Source organism: Mercurialis annua, linkage group LG3 (genome assembly GCF_937616625.2).
Source record: "Mercurialis annua linkage group LG3, ddMerAnnu1.2, whole genome shotgun sequence".
Taxonomy (NCBI): domain Eukaryota; kingdom Viridiplantae; phylum Streptophyta; class Magnoliopsida; order Malpighiales; family Euphorbiaceae; genus Mercurialis; species Mercurialis annua.
This window is the reverse complement of record NC_065572.1, coordinates 4,119,986-4,140,737: the sequence shown is the minus strand read 5'-3', so window position 1 is coordinate 4,140,737 and position 20,752 is coordinate 4,119,986. Positions and strand designations below refer to the sequence as shown.

The window sequence follows — 20,752 nt, the reverse complement described above, 5'->3', positions numbered from 1 at the left end:
AAATGTTTAGAAATTAAGACTATTAAAATTTAAATGTAAAAAAAAGAGTAGACAAGGAGAGGGAGTTTTGCGTTTTCTTTTTGGTTGTGTGCGCGCCAGTTTTGTAATATACTTATAAATAAGGCCTAATGTCTTAAAAAATCCCGACCTTTTAGCCCCTTTTCAATCATACCCTGACGTTGAAAATTTGTCTATTTTACCTTATTTTGCATTTTTGTGTTTCAATTGTACCCTGAAAAATTAAATTAACGTCTTTTGCGTTTGGAAATTTGTTTAAAACATTCTCCATGTCTCGCATATATTGATTGTATATTTTTAAAATTTATTTAAATTTAGTTAAATTAATTAAGAATTTAAATTAGTGTTAATTTGATTATGATTTTTGATTAGTTTTTAAAAATAAAGGACTTATTTGTATTTTTTGAATAAAAAAGAATTTAATTTCATGTTTAGACTTAATTAATTGAATGATTTCATCATTTAAGTAAAAAAATTAACAAAAATTAAAATATTGGGGTACAATTGAAAACGGAAAATTCAAAAGTGGGTAAAATTGACAAATTTTCAACGTCAGGGTGAAATTGAAAAAAAGTTTAAAGGTGAGGGTTTTTTGACTGATTAGGCCTATAAATAATGAAAAATTTCCGATCATCGACTTTTCTTGACCCAAAACGCCGGTGGAATTTTGTCTGCAACGGCTACAAACACAGGTCTGATTAAATAATATTTATGAGTTGATTTTGACTTTTGATTGAATAACTTAGCTCAAACTTTCACTTTGCCTTTCTTAGAATGAAAAGAAGAAAAAAATCACTTTTCCTACAGAGTACAGGTACTTTTTTATGCTCTTATCTTACCTTAATTTGTTTCAATTTTGTGTTTGATTTCCAAGAATTAGTGTTAAATGAGATGCCTAATTTCTTTGTTTCCTTTCATATCATTTTAGAACTGAATGGCTCACCTTTTCGACCTTTTTCATTCATGGCTTCACCTTTTAAAATCTTCAATTTTAGTCTATTTTTCAGTTTTCAGTTTCAATTATAGCCATTTGTTTAGATTGGAGTGGAAAAAAAATTCAAACATGCCGCTTTATATTATTAAATGTGCATTTTTATCATAAAAAATATCAAACATGAAGTAAAATGATTGATATGTTTGAACTTTTCTCCATTCCAACTTGAACAAATAGCTATAATTGAAACTAAAAATTGAGAAATGAGCTAAAATTGAGGATTTTGAAGGTTGAACCATAAACGAAAAAAATCAAAAACGATGTCGGGTATTTTTAGATGTTTAAGTCCTTTAGAATGATTAGATTCATGAATAGTACCTCAGGGTTTAGAACAATGCCCAATTTTAGGTTATCAATTGAGGTCCATGGTTTTGTTTGATTTATCTTTTCCTGATTTTAATGTATGTCACACTATTGTAATCTTGATGTTGCAAATTGGTAGTCAACAAATCTGGTTGTGGAATTAGCTATAATTTAAAATCATTCTGACAGTGTCTGAGTGTTTTTCTTTTTATGTTCATTTTTTCTGTGATATCATTTCGATCTTGATGAAGCAAGTTTGACACTTTACAATTGGGCTAATCAAGTTGACTGGTCCTTTCAGCAATATAATAAATTGTCCGTTTATGCGATAACTCTGAATAATGAAAATTGAGCTTACTCGTATTGCTCATGAATGTGTTAAAAGAATAATTGCCGGTAGGTTCACCCAAAGGACTAAGTACTGAGAGTGATGAAATGTTTATGTTGAAGGAAATCGTTGTTATTGTATCACTTAAAAAATGTTGACGTGCATCTACTGGAGATGATCGCCATCTATCTTCTTGACGCTTTAGGCGAGTTCTTGCAAAATTTGATTAGTTGGTTTACAAAAGATTTGGTTTTCCGATTGCAGGCTTGGATTTAGATCCTGAAAACTATTATGGAGGGGATTTGTGCTGGTTCTGATGTTGACAGAATCAGTGACCTCCCTGGCAATGTGATAGCTTACATCTTGGCATGTTTACCATTAGAAGATGCTGTGAGGACCGGTATCCTGTCACAGAAGTGGAAGGAACAATGGTACAAGGTGCCGAGAATTATAGTTGATGAGAGCATTTTCCATGAACGATATAAAGCAGAAATGGAGGGCATTATCAGTTATATTCTTACTCAACATGAAGGGAATTTAAAGAAATTTTCTGCATATGTGGACCAAGTGAAAGACCATCACAGCATGAAGTTGTGGATATTTAGGCTATCCCAGAAGTCTATTCAGGAATTTACAATCCTAATCCAGAAGGGTCGCTGCCATGAAGTCCCATCTGATTTGTTTTCTTTACAGCAGCTGAGAGAGTTGAATCTCCGCCATTTGAAGGTTCAACTACCACATTCGTTCAAAGGATTTCATAATCTTGTTTTCCTTCGGTTAGTCAAAGTCGACATAACACCTTCTGCATTTAATAAGCTTATTGCTAGCTGCCTGCACCTTGAAGAATTGGTATTACAGAAGTTGAATTGTATTGGCCATCTTCATATCAATCTCCCAAGTCTCAAGAACTTCTCATTTAACGGAGAATTCAAATCTATCTCTTTTCAGACTCCACTTCTTGAGGTATTGTCTATCAATTTATTCTGGATTGGTTCTGAGAATAATCCGTTTGATCTAAGATTCAAATTCCGTGGTTTGCCATCTGCAATTAAGGAGCTTTACGTCCGATGCCAATTTCAGAAGGTAAAGAAAACTTTGTAAATTTTGTTTGGGCACATGTTTTTAGACAATAGTGAGAACTGAGTTTGTTGGTTTCTACTTTTGCTTTTAGTTCTTGGCTGCAGGGGATACATTCACTCAAGTTTCAACTTCTTACAAGCATCTCAAGACTCTTGAACTGAGGAAATTTTGTTTTGAGAAGTTAGACGATATCTCATGTTTCATTTCTTTGATGGAAAGCTCCTTAAACTTAGAAATAATTGATATAACTGTGAGTAAAAAGTTGGAGATGACAATTCTAATTCTTTTATGTATGACTTGTTTGTCCGAATTGTTATCTGTACTTGTTGATGATCTCATTCTGTTGTGCAGGCTTGCGACTGTGAAAATGGAGCTGAATCTGAAGCAGTTTTAAAATTTTGGGAAGACCGAAAAAATTCTTCGTTGTCGTTTAAGCGGTTGCAGAAGGCAACAGTACGGTCATTCCGCGGTAAAGATCATGAGGTGAAGTTTATCGAATTTCTTCTGGCTAATTCACATGTGCTCAGGGATATGACTGTTGAGTGCATGGATAATCCTGATTTTGATGAGGATGAAATAAAAGCAGTATTGTTACCACTGGCGGACCCAAAAATTTATATGGAGTGGACAATATTGTACTGAAAGTTTGTATGATGGACAACATTGATAAAATATTAATTTTAAGGTGGGCAACACTTTAAATTTTAAGACGGAAAAACTATAATACTAAATTTGTTAGCTCTTTCTAGGTCCGCCTCTGGTTTTGTCAGGGTTCCTCAAAATTAAAGTTCATTGGAGATAACTATGATTCGAGCAGTGATGAGTCATGATTCGTCAGATTCCGACAACAACTCAATTGGTTCTTTCTCTTCTGGTATTAATTTGCTAGTTAGCATCCAAACTTAACTTAGTTCTGTTTTCTAGAGGGGAGAAATAGATATGTGAATATGTTTGATCTGAATTTTTTTGTACATGATTTGGTTTTAGAATCTGTCATTTGGGAGGTAGGGTTGCATTCATCTGTGCTGTTTAAAAGTTATAAATAAATCATGAAGGAATCTGTTTATATAATCATGCACCAACCCATTCTTGATCAACTGTTTAATATAATAGGGTTGAGCTCGGAATTTAATTAGATGGTGCTGGTTTTAGTTTTCTCGGATAATGTTTTTTCTTGAATAGGGCTGCCTACTGTGGGCAGAGGGTTCCCACCATTTCAGGTTTTAGCGATTACGACTTACGGGGCGTCAATAAGGGCCTAGCTTGGATGGCTAAGGCACCTCCGAGTGCATTGAGAGGTTGCGAGTTCAAATCACGCCTCCGTAATAACTGACAATTGAGACTCCAAGAGCCGATCACCATCTTTGACGGAAAAAAATAATATTTATGGGCTGTGTTTGTGTCTTGTTGACATAGTCTAATAATACACGAACACAATCCATTTAATAGTTGGCACTTATATCGTTCTCATATGGGTCAAATGCCTAGCTTGCAAATGTTGCTAATAACATAATCAATATATTGTGTTTGTTGTAAGGTTTGGTTTGTTTTCTATAGAAATATATTTCCTCTATTTCTAATTATATAGTATCATTCTACAGTTTTTAAAATATTCCTTATAATAAGATATTTTTTGAGTGATTTTAAGGAAACAAAGGTTCAGTTTGCCCCCTCTATTTGGCACACAATATGAAACAAATTTAATTTAGTTTGGTTAAAATATTTGGTTAATTTTGTTCGAGCAATTAAAAATTGTGCTTCGATTATGGTTAATAATTTTAAAAACAACGTTAACCTAATTATTCAAATATTATATTTATTTTTAATTATTTTGATATTGTCTTTTATTAGTTTAGTGAAATTTACTGACTAATTTGGTTGGTTCGCTTTTTTTTTTTTATATATTTATTTTAACTTTATTGATTAATTTGGTTGGTTTGGTTGATTCTTTTAAGGAATTTAAGTACTTTTGGTGTTAAATTAGTTTTTATTAATTTAATTAGTTTTTAATTGAACCGACAGTTTGCACATACCTTCTATGTTGCATGAAAATATTGAAATGTTAAAACGAAATATAATGAAATAATATTTTATACAAAAATGAGATATAAATATAAAATTTTGAAATTTAAAAGTATTTTTAAAGATAAAAGTAAAATTTCAAATTATAGAACTTGATAAATTTTTGTACAATATGAACATTCATCTTCATATATAAATGAAAATTGATCAAAAGAAATCGAAAAGCTCCACAAAAATTTCAGAATCATTTCCAAAAATAAAAATAAAACGTCAAAATATAAAATTCGATAAATTTCCGTGCAATATAAACAAAAATCTTCACAAGGCTTAATCTCTTTTATTCCTCTTGTTTTTCCCCCTCTCCATCTCATCTTGACTTCCACTACAAGTAACAGACTCTTCATCACTTACCCTATCCTTCTCCGGCAAACAAGACTCAAAACCATAATCACTGCCTCCACACCACCGCCACATAGGCGGAGGAATATGGTGGCTGCCGTGAAAAGCTTGTCCATCCTCAACCAACTCTTTCCGATGAAAATTCCGGTGACAATCACAAGCCTCACAAAGAAGAAATTCTTTGGTACCTTGATCACCTTTTGGAATGAACTCTCCACAACCGTCCGATGCATAACCGCCGATCGAAACGGCGTGATTACGCCAACACTCTCTGTACTTGATTCTTGATTGTTGGTTTGATTGTTGGTTCAATAATTTGGAGTTTGAATTATTGTTAGCCATGAGAATATAATGGAGAGGAGAAGAAGTATGGAGAAATTTTATAATTGTAAAAGTGTAACTGTTTTTGTTATCTTTTATTATGTGTGTGGTGGTCCTCTAGCTTTATGAGGGGGAGGTTTGGCTATGAATGAACTTTAAAGGAATCAAATTCAAGATGCATGTGTGTGAGATGATTATGAATGGTAGCCTTTTTTGTGGACGTGTCGCTCAGTCGCCGTTAAATAATTAACAATATTCTACTTTCAATTTCATGTGATCTATTTTTTCAACGTATCGAATTATGTGATTATTTAAATTCGATCTCGCGCATGTTTCATGATGAGTGTAATACACGCTTTTTCTATGTCCGGAAAATGACCTAAAAACTAAATTAAATTAAATATATGGACCGGATAAATACGAAAATTTGAAAAGATATCAAATGAATAAAATTTAAAAAGTATAGGAGGCTTAATATGGATTTGGCCAATTTTAATTGGATGGTGTTGGTTTTAATTTTCTCAAATCATGCTTTTTCTTGATTAGGACTGCCTAACTCTTTGGGGGGTTGAAGATTAAGTGTTTCTTGATTGAATTTTGTTTTATTACAAATTTCAATTATCATCGAATTATAAAGTTTTAAAACTCAAGCTAATATTAAATAAAAGGGAAAAGAATTACATATCAATATATTTTATCAAAATAATAAAAAGAATCATAAAAAATTATTATATTCTATTTTTTACTTTAACTCGTTCTCGAACACATAACTTTCAATTTAGACCGACCAGTTTTAGTAATTCTTATCAAAAGTTAAATAGTCTAATGATGCCAAAAAATTATTTTTTGTTGTTTTTATAAATTTATTCAAGATTTTTAAAATTTGATACTATATCCAAATTGAACAATTCCGTTATAATTCTATTTAATTATTTTCAATTAATTTAATGGCAAAAATACTGAAAACTCCCCCACTTTTGAACTTTATTTCAATTCCACCACCACCTAGGAGAATTCTCAATTGCACCCTATTTAGGGTTTTCAGTTTTCATATTTACCCCAAAATAAAAAAAAATGATAATTTAATTAATTTAATGATAAAATTATTAAAACCAACTAAATAGAGGGATTGTATTATTATTTTTTCTATTTAAAAAAACAAATAAATTAGTATATGAAGAATTAATTTAAACTTTTTTCTAAATAAAAAGAGGTCATTTTAGTCAATTGGGGTACAGATGAAAACTGAAAATCCTAAATAGAGTGTAACTGAAAATTCTCCTACGTGGTGGTGCAATTGAAAACAAAGTTAAAGGTGGGGTTTTTTTTAAGTATTTTTGCCTAATTTAATTGTATTAATCTTTCATCTCAGTACAATATCCATTGCTATTCTTGCTCATTTTGAACTTAAAACTTTTTTTTATTTCCTTCAATCATTGAAATAGAGGATTTATAATTAAATTTTGTTACTTTGATCAAAGTATAAGTATCTAAAATTATTATTTTTTTTAAATTTTAAAGAAATTTAATTTTACTGGAGACTCAATTTAATGTAAAAGAAATTTAATCATATCACTCATCTAAAAAAATGAGAGATTCAAACTAGTAGAGACATTTCATAAATTTTTACTAAAAGTTTGCTTTCTTATCTCTTTATCACAAACTAATCCTTTGGCAATTTGTAATTCTCAACTTCTAATTTCCATATAGTTTTTGAAATTAAAGTTTAGGAAGGGATGAAGGTTACAATTTTTCCTTGTTGCGTTAAGGTAGTTAATTAGTCTATTTCGTTAATTATGTCCAACAAACACATCCAAACAAAATATTATTACTTTTTGTACAAAATTAAACTATAGTTATTTTAACTAATAGTAATCAATCAATTATAATAGGAGGGTATTATCTCTTAATCTCAAGATTGATCATACTTGAAATCTCAACTACTCTTGTATTTATGTAATAACATCCAACTAGTACTCATTATGTTCGTAAAATCTTGAATTCGAGTCGTAATTTAATTAATAAATAATAACGAAAAGCATAAAATAACGAGAAATACTTGTGTGAACCAAGTTCGCCACATAGGATTATGAACTATCCACTCATCGAGGGACACGTGTCAATAATAAATGTGATAGCCAATCATTAATTATTACATTTATTGATCATATTTTAACTATAATTAATATGGTATTTAATGATTGGCTATCATATTTATTATTGACACGTGTCTCTCGATAAGTGGATAGTTCATAATCTTACGTGGCGAACTTGGTTCACACAAGAATTTCTCTAAAATAACATAAACAAAAAGTTTAGATTTCAAGCCATAGACGAATCAAACTAAAAGAAGAAAATCATTTCTTGATCTCACATATTAAATTTCTTGTAGATTAAGAATTTAAACAAAATGAGAATAACATAAAAAAATAAACAAATAATTAAAGCTCAAATAATATCCTATCAAATATCAACCCTTTTATCGGTATGCATCCTTCAACTTTCTACAAAGTCTTTTGGACGGCCTATATATATTTATATGCACAAGAGAATATTCAATTCAATTCGACTCAATTCGACTCGATTCTCGCATAAACAATAATAAACCTAAAATATATATATCCTGCCATGATCTGCTGAATTAACGTACGGATGCCCCTTCGACATAATCACCGTCAATCTTTAATTTTTTAATCCAAGTTAATGACTCATAAATAAGATTGACTATCCACAGAACTTAAATGGCAAACCTTGCCGTCATATTTCTTGCTGCTACTTCCACCGCAAGTAATCGAAATCTCACATCCGAATGCATTTCCGAAACACGTAAACAACCCTGGATTCTCCGACCGTCTCCGATTATGATGTTTCCGTCTGCTTTTCGACTTCATTTTCTTCGCATCGCTGTCGTAAATCGGAGGCAACTCTGTGCGCCACCTTTCAAGCTTTGTTCTTAGCCCTTCAACGCTGTCGCTCTCCGTCCACCCTTCGATTATCGATGTGCTCTCTCCGCTTCTCGTCGGAGTACTTGCGTTTCCAGGCGGTTTGATTAACCCCTTTGCTATTGCTGCTGCTACTACCGAAGCTGAAGGTCCGACATCCGAGCAAATGGAGCCGTTAATCATGCTTCCGTGTCCATTACCAGCTACGCTATGGTCTTTATCTTTATCTTTATCGTGGCTGGTACTGGTTCTTGCTCTGACCAACGATGTATTAACTAACGAACCGCCGTTTACGACGGATGACCTAGCCGCCGCGCTTCCTTTGACTCCGAATTCGTCTGTCATTGTTAAATCGGTGTGATCGCTCTTAGTCCGGCGTAATTTTGCAGTTTTTTCTTCTGTGGACGGAATTTTATTCGTTTTCGCGTCGATTAGATCGTTGAATCCGATACCTGAGGCGCTAAGCTCGGTGTATAAAGGCATACTCCTCATCGTATTATCCAAAAGCTGAACTCCCATATTTAATATCCCCTGCGGACGACCCGAAGGACGACGAATCTGAAGCGCAACGAATCTCATTTTCGAGTTATTATTCGCAGGAGAAGGAAACAAGTTACTTATCAGAACCCTGACAGAGCCAATCTGAACATCGCGAAGCCAAGCGGCCGCGTAGATTTCGATCATAATCGAGGACGTTTCAGAATTCAAGAACGTATCATCCACTCGAAACACGAATTTTTCGTTCCATTGCGGATTTGTATGACCATTCTGATCAATCCTGGTGGTTAATTTCCTCTCAGGATGAACCCAAACGACTGCGTAAGTACGCATAGACTTCGAAACCGGAGCTAAATCCTGAGCAGAAATAACATTAATTTCTAAAAGCTGAAAAGGGTGAGTATTATACGTCATTTTAACGACTCTCCGGTGCGAAAATTACGTTCCCTCGCCGTGCCTAAGCAGAGATCAGGCAAGGCAAAGGGGTGGTAATGGTAAAGGGAAAATAATTAAAAGTGATGAGATATTTAATTTAGAGGAGAGAATGAAGAACATAAGCGAAATGTATGCGAAGATTGTAAATAAATGATGGCTAGTTTTAAAGTATAGTTTTAGCGGTTAAATTTGAGTTATTGTTTTTAGTTACAAAGTTGCAGGAGTTTTTAATTGCGGCTTTACCTCTATTCCAGAGATTTCTCAGATATAACCACCCTGTTATTTTTATATTTTTAATTATTTTTAACTGTTTTAAGGTTAAATATTTCCTAATTAACATGTTTTTTCTCGTTATATTAGTTTAAATATTAAGTTTAATTAGTTATTCAACTGCGTATCTTATATTATACACCTTAGTTTGTTTCATGTAGTTCTTATCAGATTAATTAGTTACTTAACTGCCGTGCGTTATATGCTATTGAGTAACGGTATTAATTTTTGAGATTATCGTTTGATTTTTATTTATTAATGGGAAAAGGATCATTCATGCCCCTAAAGTCTGGGTCTAGATCACGTAAGCCCTCAACGTCCAAAAAGATTCACCCATGCCCCCAATGTTTGTAAAAATGAACAATTAGACCCCTTGCTTTAACGCCGTCTCATTGCTCCTGAACTCTGTTAGTGTGATCCTACGTGGCAGAGATAAAAGGATCATTTATGCCCCTAAGGTTTGGGTTTGGGATCAAATGACCCCTCAACGTTTGAAAAAAAGTTCACTTATGCCCCTAACGTTTGAAAAGGTTCACTTATGCCCCTAACGTTTAAAAAATGAACAGTTAGGCCCCAGTTTAACTCTGTATAAAATGTGATCCTATGTGGCTAATTTTTTTAGTGTTTACCATTAATCGAAAGATAGGCGACCAGAGACGGACAATTGAACGGTAATAATTGTCATCATTAAAGATGATTAAACATAATTAATTATGAAACATAAATTATAAAAGGGAAAAGGGTCATTTAAGCCCTTAAGATTTAGCCTTAGGATCAAGTAAGCCCTCAATGTCCGAAAAAGTTCAAATATACCCCCAACGTTTTAAAATGTTGATAACCAGGCCCTTGATTTGGACAACCAGGCCCCTAACGTATCATTTATCCGTCAAAATTAGGGGCCTGGTTGTCAACATTTTAAGACGTTAGGGGCATATTTGAACCTTTTCGGACGTTGATGGCTTACTTGATCCAAAAGCCAAACCTTAGGGGGCATAAATGACCCTTTTCCCATTATAAAAATCACTTTATTCATTTTCTTCATGTTTTTCGATTCGACAATTGCATTTTTCCCAAAATTAAAAACCCAACAATTATATAAAAACTTAACAAAAATTAGAAATCCAACATCTCATACACTGCCGCTTTCTACCTCAATAAACACTTCTTTTTCTCCATTTCTGGCATTACAAGTTTCATCAAATAAGATACTGATTAATAAGGAGAATTCTTTATTCGATTTTTGGAGAAGAACAGTCTATCGGTTTAGCTCGATCTTGTAATAAAATGAATTTGCAACGACAGACTATTGTTACTTAGAGAAAGACCGTTACCATAGATAAAATTTTGATGGTAAAAATTAGCCACGTAAGATCACTCTAACGGAGTCTGGAAAGCAATGAGATGGTGTTAAACTAGAGACCTAACTGTTCATTTTTCAAACGTTGAAGGTATAAATGAACCTTTTCAAACGTTGGGGGCATAAGCAAACCTTTTCAAACGTTGAGAGCTCATTTGATCTCGAAACCAAGCCTTAAGGGTATAAATGATCCTTTTATCTTTTCCACGTAGGATCACACTAACAGAGTCTTAGGAGCAATGAAACGGCGTTAAACTGAGGGGCTTGATTTTTACAAACGTTGGGGGCATGGGTGAACATTTTCTGACGTTGAGCGCTTACTTGATCCAGACTCCAAATCTTAGGGGTATGAATGACCTTTTTTCCTTTATTAATTGTTTGATGGATTAGAAAATTCAAATATTTTTACATTTTTACAATTCTAATTAAAACTTTAATTTTTTTTTCAATTTTAAAATGTTTATAGCGATTTTAACCAAAACAATTTCAATCTAAAATTTGTGTGTTCAATTTCATGGCCTTCATGCCGTCAAAAAATTATGTTGATGTGACCAGCTTAATAGATTAGGATGTCCAAAATTTTAGATCTTTTGCATTTTTAATCAAACCTTTAAAATGTTTGCAATGTTAGCCAACAGAAGTTGTCCATGAATATCTTTTTGACAAAATAATACTATATAACCCTCTATTTTAACCCGCCTAACGTGGTATTAAAAAAGTTGATGCATTATAAATTGTTTTTTGAGGTATACATTTTTGAAGGGGAATTAAACGAATGAAATGATGTCACGTAAAGAGGGACATTAAAAGTGGTATAAAATGGTGAATTAAATATCATTTTCCTTTTTGACAATATGGAAATTATATGAAATTTGGCATTTCCCTATTGAATCGATTGGGTCGAATTGGCTAAAGTCGAAGTTTCAAATAGACAAAATCCTAAAGTTTTAAAGCTTTGATTACAATAAAAAAAATCGACAATATTTAGATTTTCTAATCCGTTAGGCTTTTATTAATTTATTATTAATTCTTAATAAGTTTGAAGGTTGGACTCTATATGTACGTATATGCTAAATGAGTTTAGATTTAACTAAAATGACTAGTTATTTGAGCAGTTAACTCATCTTATTGTTCTCATAAAAAAAAAACTTCATCTTACTGTACTTTGTTATATATATTGGCAATTGCAGTTGATCCCTCATTCCTATAAATTCATTAGATATGTTTTCTTATTTTATAATCAAAAAATCGCGTGAGGCGCGTTTTAAAACCATTATTACAAAATTTAATCAAATTATTGAGTAATAGATTAAGGCATAATAAGTCACGTGCGTTTTAAATGAATTTCTTTTCGATAAATTTAAATGCATTTTAAATGAATTTGATTCTAGATATATTTAAAATGGATAAAGTTAGTTAGTATTTGGCTAACTATCTCTTGATCATTACAAAATTTACTATTTGTAAAGAGTTTATTCTAGAAATACAGAATAAATTACACTAATTGTCTTTGGCTAACTCTCTCTTTTGGGACCATTCAGTGAATTTTAATTCATATTCTGACAGTCTCTAAATTTTTATTTAATAAATTAAATCATATCATTACCGGTGAGTCATTTTCATCAATTTTATTGATGTGACATTTGTCATGTTGAAATATTTAATGATAAAAATAATAAATAATAACAAAAGATTTTTCCTCGCAAACGCTCAATTGCTTGTTTTGGAAATGACATGGCACAAATATTACGTGGATAAATACTCCTCCAATTGACATGCCACGTCGTTAAATTGACTAAACGGCACTAACTAATTATAAAATCAACAAATTTTAAAATAAAATTTTAAAATAATTAAATTATCAATTGAAATTTATGGTCAATATGAAAAATGAGATAATATTCCGATAACAGTTAGAATAAAATTAGTTGTATAATTTTACTAATTTAAGAAAGTTTAAGAAAATTAGTCCGTTAACTGAAAAGTTACTGAAAAAAAATTAAAGAAGACAAAAATATTTATATTTATTGTGAAATTATCTTCATCAGTATTTATTAGTACAATAAACTGTTTTAGTAGATTAAACATAATTTTTTTTGAGGAAATATTAAACATAAATAGAAATATTGTTTGACAAGTCAGATTCATGTTTTATATTTTTTTTTTATAAAACAGTACAATGAAATGTGTATTAAACATATATATTAAATCTCTCCATATCCACTTGGCACTTAAAATATTATAAGTATACATAGGGGTTCAATACGTTCAGAGGTTAAATCAGATTATTTAACAAGTTCAGAAATTCAATATGTGAAACCTTAACTTTAAACTATATATTCAATCATTATATAAGGGTAGTATAGTCTTTTTCTTCTTTAGCTCAGATGAGACTATATAAATCACTTTTAGTATTGTTTTAGGGTTAAGGTTTTCTCTTCTAATGTTAGCCTCTATCTTCTTATATCTCTTTCTCAATTATTAATGTTATCCACAATATTTTTGCAGTATAAAAGATCAGAATATTAAATTTCAGATACACTCCAACGGTAGCAAATGCAAACAGCCTGACTATATAAAACGCAGCATTTACACATTTTTAGCAGCAACAGAAGCAATCCGTCCGCTTTTCTTGATCTCCGACGACTCAGATTCTGACACAGTGAGTCAACTCTTCATCTTCTCCGTTTATATCCGCTAGTTTCAGTTTTTTTTCTCAGGTTTTCAAGTTCTGTAAAACTCTGGTTTCTTTCAAATATCATAATCAAACAAAATGTGCATAAATTTGATCCATTATTTGTGTTTATTGAATTAATTTCTTATTTGAAAGACAATGGAAACCGGAAAGAGAAATAAAGGTGAGCAAATGATGAATGAGAGAGCTTTAAACGCTTTTAAAGCAGCGGAAGCTCTAGGTATTCATCGCGAAGAGGTGAAGCCGATTTTGAAGAATCTTTTGAGTGTGTTTGACAGGAATTGGGAGCTTATTGAAGCTGATAATTATCGAGCACTTATCGATGCTTATTTTGATTCCAAGGAAAATAAGGTATTTCTAACAAATCTATGTACAACTCGTTTATTGAGATTTTTCTGGTTAAATATTTTTGCGGTTATCAAACTATAATTTTTTTATAAAATCATGAATTATTAAAAATTATAAATGGATATCAAATAAAATGGTTATCGAACAATAATTTTTTTATAAAACGGTAGTTTTTAGGCAAAATGATTTTTTATATCCATAATTTTGACTATCTTATCAAATATATCCCTAGAATATAATGTGAACATTTTGGAACAAATATATCTAAATCTTAAATTATACCTATTTTTAAAATATATTTTTATAAGTTTTTGATTCTACAAATAACTATTTTACATAATTAATTTTTAATTTCGCTTCAAGAAGAGTTATTTTCCTTTGAAAGGAGGAATATGTGCCTGAAAATAGGTATTAATTGAGTCTTGGATATATTTGTCTCAATTTGCAATTGGGATTTGCTCTTATAGTCGATAAATTAATTTTGATTCCATGAAAATTATTTTACACAATTAATATTTCATTCTAGTAGGGAAGAATTATGAAATCATGGTGAGGGTTATTTGTCAAAAAAGTAGGTTTAAATTGAATGTTTAATATAATCGGAGAGTGTTATCCCATACAAATGGTTGTGCCATGCTATATTTACAATAAGCCGATGAGCATTTGCTATGTAGAATCTTTAAATTATTGCTTATTTTCTTTATCATTAAAAATAACACATTGTTAATGCATAATTGGTTTGTTATACAAATGACATGGCGCAACGGTTGTGTTGTATAATTTTTCATAGTTGTAACATGTCATAAAGTTAACGGATGTAGTTGTCATAATTTAAAAAAAAAAAATATCTGTGTCATTTTGATTAAAGATATAAATATATAAAATTATTTTATTTATTCTTTTATAACTTGATAAGTTTTGTGCAACAAATATTGAATAGGCAACTGAAGGTCAGAAAGTAAGTAGTCTCATAAGAAATGATGAGTCAAGAAAACCTTCCAAGGGAAGCCATGTTGAAGAGCAACAGGCTCAGACCAAAATCAAAGCAAAAAAAGTAGAAGGTCAATCATCAATGACTAGTCTCGAACCTGGAATCAGGTCGGGGTGTAATGTTAAGCATTTTCAGAAATAGTTTAAAACTCGGAGATTCTATATTTACAATGTATTCTTGTTTGTAAATAATGTCTCCTGGTGGTTTTCATTTTAATGTTTTTGTTTCCGTGCAGGGAGAAACAGAAAGGTATTGTCAACTCCGGAAAAAGAAAGGCACCTATAGACATGATTTCAATTTCTGAGCAACCAGTTGCTGTATATGACTCTTCTCATCCTCAACGAAAGTATGTTTTCAGCAACCGTAATAGCAGAGACACTACAGAGAAAAACACCGTTCAATTGCCTGATATTGCAGGTATTAGTTCATATGCATATGAATGTCTTTATGAGTTATATAGATACTTTTGTAGCACGGAAACAGAAACACTAAACTAACATGAAAGACGATTGAAACGGCAGTTTTTTTTTACTACCTTGTATTGTCATAAAATTGGCCAATTTCACTCTTTTAACTAATTCGGGAAGCATTTGCAAATTGATAAAACCTTGGCGGATTTTCCATCTCCAAGGAAAACTACTCTGATCTCCTATCACAAAATCCACAATTCGCCTTTTGGGATGTCAACTCTAACATAAACTTCTATAAATATATGTTATAACTTGTAAATACAAAGTTTCAGAATTTCATTAGCATTTTATGAAAACAGAGACAAAATGCTGAAAAATAAGATTTGACAAGTTTCCATTACAACATAACATGTGCTATTTGTGTTCTTCAATTGTTATAATTTTGAAGTGTATTAGATCTTTCAGGTTCAGCATCCAATGATAAAAAGAACTTGGCTGTTGCAAAATCAAGCCTGCAGGAAGAAGTGCAATTATTGTTAAAGTGTGACTATGCAGTTACCCATCCAAATTTTAAAATTCCTGATCTAAGTTCAGTTCATAAATTTTTGGAGGCTGAATACCTGAAAAACGATCTCATTACTTCACGATTTTCATTGAGGAATCTGTTGAATGACTTCTGTAAAGCGTATTTACAACTTGGAAACTTTTCGGATTCTGCTAATGTGGCAAACAAGCAAGAAGAAAATACGAAAAGGATTTTTCGTAAAATAAACGACATATCAAAAGGATCAGAGCCTGTCAGAATTTCATTAGTGGATGAAATAGGAAATGAAGTTCTTCCAGAATTCAATTACATGTCAGCAAATACAATTTATCAGAATGCTTACCTGCAATTCTCGCTCGCGCGGATTTCAGACGAAGATTGTTGTGCAAGCTGTTCAGGAAACTGTATTTCGTCTCCGATACCATGTGCTTGTGCTCGTGAAACTGGCGGCGAGTTTGCTTATACAAAGCAAGGCCATTTAAAGGAAGAGTTTTTGACAGCCTGTCACTCTATGAGACGAAATGCGAGACCGGATCAATTTGTTTTCTGTCAGAATTGTCCACTGGAGAGATCTAAGAATGAGTATATGCCTGAGAAATGTAAAGGCCACTTGGTTAGGAAGTTCATCAAGGAATGTTGGAGGAAATGTGGATGCAATATGAATTGTGGAAATCGAGTCGTTCAACGGGGCATTACAAGCAATTTGCAGGTATGATGCTTAAAAGTTAAAAGAATTCAAAATATGCCATTTATGGTTTGAATTCTTGATGGTAAAAGGACAAATTGGAATAATTGAAGCAATATGAATGACGTAATTTGAACTTTTTTTACTTTAATTTGAACATATGGCTACAATTGAAATGAAAATTGATAAATAGGCTAAAATTAAGGACTAAAAAAGTTTGGACCATAAATGAAAAAAGTCAAAAAAGTTAAGTACTTATTAATGATTAAACCTTTTGTATTAGATTCTTGTATTGATGTATAGCTCGAGTACATATTGTTCAGTTCAAGATCCATATTGCTCGGTTTATGACTTGAGTTTCTTGGGTATAGATATTTTTTATTCGAATATAGGTATTCCTTGTTCGGGTATAATCAGATGTTTATTTTTCGGATATAAATAATTCTCGGTTGAGTATAGGTTTTTCTTGCTCGATAATAAATATTTTTAAGATGTCGTGTTTGACGGTGCGAACTTTAAAAAATTGTATATTTATTTTAGGAATGTGCTATTATCAATATATAAAATAGCATGATTTTTTTCTTTCTAAACAGCATAGTTTAATACATTTTATGAGAGAATTTTATGAAGAAAATGCTGATTAATTTGCATAATGTGGTGGTGTCTCAGGTATTCATGACCGGTAAAGGTAAGGGTTGGGGTCTGAGACCACTTAAGGACCTGCCAAAAGGAAGTTTTGTTTGTGAGTACGTCGGAGAAATATTGACTAACATGGAATTATATGACCGGAATCTGTTGAGTAACGGCGGTGACCGGCACACATATCCGGTTACACTTGATGCTGACTGGGGATCAGAAAGAATTCTAAGTGATGAACACGCCCTTTGCTTAGATGCAACTTTTAGTGGAAATGTTGCAAGGTTTATCAATCATAGGTATCATTCCTGTCTTTTTTACATTTTACATTTTTTATTGAAGATACCAAACTTTTTCGGGTGATTTCAATTCTAATCAAACTTTTCAAAAACATCAATTTAAGCCAACTTTCGATAAGTACATTTACATTTTAGTAAATCACTTATTCTTTTACATATAAAAGCTAAAAAATTCGATTTGTTTAAGTTATGACTATTTCATCAAATATATCTTAACTTGATGAGTATGTTTAAATGGAAAAAAATAGATTTGGTTAGAATTAAAAAAAATCGAAAAGTTTGACATTTTTTTGGATGAATGGGCTATTAAATAGGATAGATACCTATAATTGAAAACTAAAAGTGCAAATATGCTAAAACTATTGTTTTTTGAAAGATTTGGTTAGACTTGATTTCACCTTTTATTACAAATTACTAAGAGTTTGATTTCAATTTTATTGTTTTGAAGATGTGAAGATGCAAACGTAATTGATATTCCAGTTGAAGTAGAGACCCCAGATCGGCACTATTATCATGTATGTATTCTATCACATGATATTATGAAGGGATAATTGCTAAAGAAAGCGTGTTTTATAATTTTGATATGGATTTTAAAATTTGGAAATATATAACATGAAATATAATTTTTTCATAATTCGAACACCAAGGAATGTTTTTATAAATAATATTGATGTGGATGTTGAAAAGTGGCATGATAATATATAATTCAACGTCTATACCGGCAGTTTTTTTTATCAAAAATTTGATTGAATTGCAAAAATCTGATATTTCATGTTTTAAATTGACAATATTAAAAGTTGATTTTAAAATTACAAAACATGATAAAATTTATAATTTGTTTTGCAGTTAACCCTACAATTCTTTAATTTACGGGGAGGAAAAGTTAAGTTATAATTTGCTTATGATACTTTATGCAGCTTGCTTTTTTTACTACAAGAGAAGTTGGTGCATTGGAAGAATTAACTTGGGTAAGTTAAGTTTCATATAGAATGTGTTAGAATTAGGCTTAAATGCATAAAAAATCACCAACGCGTATTTTTGGTATTTAACACGAACTTTTAATTTTGGCATAAAAATACACAAACTATCTGATTTTTGCAATAATAACACGAACATCATTTTGGGCATAAAACGACATCGTTTCGCCCCTAAAACAGCACCGTTTTTGCCTTAAAACGACATCATTTTTTGAAAAAAATGCAAATTTGGTCTTATATGCAAAAATTTGATAGTTCATGTATTTTTACGCCAAAATTAAAAATTCGTGTTAAATACCACAAACACGCGAAAGTTGGTGATTTTTTGTGCATTTAACCCTTAGAATTATTAACTAATATTAGATAAAAATCATAATTAATTACATAAATTGGATTGAAGTATAAGAATATGTATGAATATAAAGTGAGTTATATTCAATCATATTTAAGATGATTAGAATTAGTCTTTGCACGAAAATAAAAATGCTAAAATGTAACACAACAGAGCATTTTTTTTTAAAAAATTATATTATAAATATAAAATTTCAAAGTTTTAAAATATTTTTAGAAACGGAAAGAAATGTAAAATTCAAAAAAAAACTAATCAATGGCGGTTTTAGAAAGTAAAGAACTAGTTGCTGGCTGGTATCTTATTATATATCTTTGTTTTAATACTTTGAGATATTTTAATACCTCCTTTCAAGTGCAACGAAAACTCGATATCCGATTAGAAAATTAAAATTATTTCTAAGATTAAAATTTAATCAATATGTTTTGTTCTTGAAATGGACTAATTACAGGATTATGGGATTGATTTCAATGATGAAGATCATCCAATTAAAGCATTTGGATGTTGTTGTGGAAGTGCTTCATGTAGAGATGTGGCTGGGAAGAGGTCAGTATATACTTCAATTGTCCGTGAATGAAAAGTTTAAGGGAAAAGGTGCAAAAATGATCCTAAATATATAGTCCGCGTCTCTTGTAAGCACCTCATGTATTTCAAATCTCAAAAATGACCCTAACGTCTTGAAAACGCATCAAACACCGTCCACATTTCTGTTTAATGCCATCCACTTTTTTGTGTTTTTTGATACATTTTTACAGTGTTAGGGTCATTTTTATGATTTGAAATACATAAAATGTTTACAAGAGACGCATGTATAAACATAAGGGTCATTTGTGCATCTCTTCCCAAAATTTTTATGGAATATATGCCTCTACTTTCCTAAAAGGTCCTTTTTTTAATTTATTATTGCACTAATTTATCTTCAGGATGGGGAAAGAACAACAAGCAAATGACAAAGCACTAAAATTCCCTATTGAAAAAAGTATGAGTCGAATGAAAGGTATATAAGTGAAGAAAATTATTACAGTATATTAAACTTTTGAAATGAATATGGTGTTCTGCTCATAGTTGTTGTAGTTTTTGTAAAAAAATTATGAATATATTCTCTCTAATACATAGCGCCCAATCTGATTGGAACATCAATTTTGATGAATTGGACCATACAAAGATGGTAGCCATCAGTAGTGTTGTCCCTTGATACCAAGTGAAATTTTGTTTTTATCCTTTAGAAAATATCTATCCCTTGTATGGTACTGCCATTTTTTATAGAGCAAATTATTACGACAATCCTCATATTTGATGTAATTTACAGTTTAGTCTTTTTTATTTGAAAATCCAATGATATAGCCCCTCATTTTTATTTTTTTCAACGATATAGTCCTTCTGTCTATTTTGGATGTTAGTCAACAAAACTATATGGTCCCTAATTTTTATTTTTCTTAAAAATTAATTTATCTCTAAATTCTTTGACTTCATTGACTAACACTAAATGGATAGAAGGACTAAACTGTTGACGAAAGTAAAAGTGAGGGGCCATATAGATTAGTTATCAAACAGGAGGGACTAAAGTGTGAATTATATCAAATGTGAGGGGTCATATAGATTTTATCATTTCTTTAGAAGTTGCTTTATTTTTTTAACTATTTAAGTAGCAATTTGCCCCTTCAACTTGTAAGCAATGGGCAATTAACACATAAATTAATTTATTGGCAAATTAGTACACGAACTTGGTGATTATGGGCAATTAGCCCATTTTGACAAATTAACTTACAAGTTAAGGGGGCAAATGTCAATTTAGGAGACAATTAACTTATAAATTAAGGGGGCAAATTGCCCATAATCAACAAGTTCGTG

At 31.2% G+C, this 20,752-nt stretch overlaps 4 protein-coding genes across 9 annotated transcripts; 2 read left to right on the top strand and 2 right to left on the bottom strand.

Moving 5' to 3' along the window:
• The first annotated feature begins 651 nt into the window (after positions 1 to 651).
• On the top strand, positions 652 to 3,742 carry LOC126672139 (F-box/FBD/LRR-repeat protein At1g13570-like). Its single transcript, XM_050366080.2, has 6 exons — positions 652 to 710; positions 792 to 832; positions 1,908 to 2,726; positions 2,815 to 2,973; positions 3,075 to 3,308; positions 3,473 to 3,742. Exons 3-6 carry the CDS (start codon positions 1,935 to 1,937, stop codon positions 3,551 to 3,553), a joined length of 1,266 nt encoding a protein of 421 aa, XP_050222037.1. The 5' UTR covers positions 652 to 710; positions 792 to 832; positions 1,908 to 1,934; the 3' UTR covers positions 3,554 to 3,742.
• A 1,260-nt stretch (positions 3,743 to 5,002) lies between these two features.
• On the bottom strand, positions 5,003 to 5,624 carry LOC126674160 (mini zinc finger protein 1-like). The gene has a single exon (XM_050368548.2). The coding sequence runs from the start codon at positions 5,484 to 5,486 to the stop codon at positions 5,073 to 5,075; it is 414 nt and encodes a 137-aa protein (XP_050224505.1). The 5' UTR covers positions 5,487 to 5,624; the 3' UTR covers positions 5,003 to 5,072.
• A 2,201-nt stretch (positions 5,625 to 7,825) lies between these two features.
• LOC126671606 (uncharacterized) lies at positions 7,826 to 9,463 on the bottom strand. The gene has a single exon (XM_050365387.2). It carries the CDS (start codon positions 9,317 to 9,319, stop codon positions 8,174 to 8,176), a length of 1,146 nt encoding a protein of 381 aa, XP_050221344.1. The 5' UTR covers positions 9,320 to 9,463; the 3' UTR covers positions 7,826 to 8,173.
• A 3,948-nt stretch (positions 9,464 to 13,411) lies between these two features.
• Positions 13,412 to 20,079, top strand: LOC126675246 (histone-lysine N-methyltransferase SUVR4-like). 6 transcript variants are annotated; one of them, XM_050369854.2, is made up of 10 exons: positions 13,412 to 13,629; positions 13,798 to 14,013; positions 14,951 to 15,108; positions 15,237 to 15,418; positions 15,877 to 16,664; positions 17,310 to 17,575; positions 18,024 to 18,090; positions 18,484 to 18,543; positions 19,353 to 19,447; positions 19,825 to 20,079. In XM_050369854.2, exons 2-10 carry the CDS (start codon positions 13,801 to 13,803, stop codon positions 19,904 to 19,906), a joined length of 1,911 nt encoding a protein of 636 aa, XP_050225811.1. In that variant the 5' UTR covers positions 13,412 to 13,629; positions 13,798 to 13,800; the 3' UTR covers positions 19,907 to 20,079. The 6 variants fall into 6 exon arrangements, 5 of the variants coding, with proteins under 5 accessions (XP_050225811.1, XP_050225809.1, XP_050225808.1 ...); XM_050369852.2 differs by having other exon boundaries at positions 15,868 to 16,664; positions 18,493 to 18,543; XM_050369851.2 differs by having other exon boundaries at positions 15,868 to 16,664.
• Positions 20,080 to 20,752: the final 673 nt, after the last annotated feature.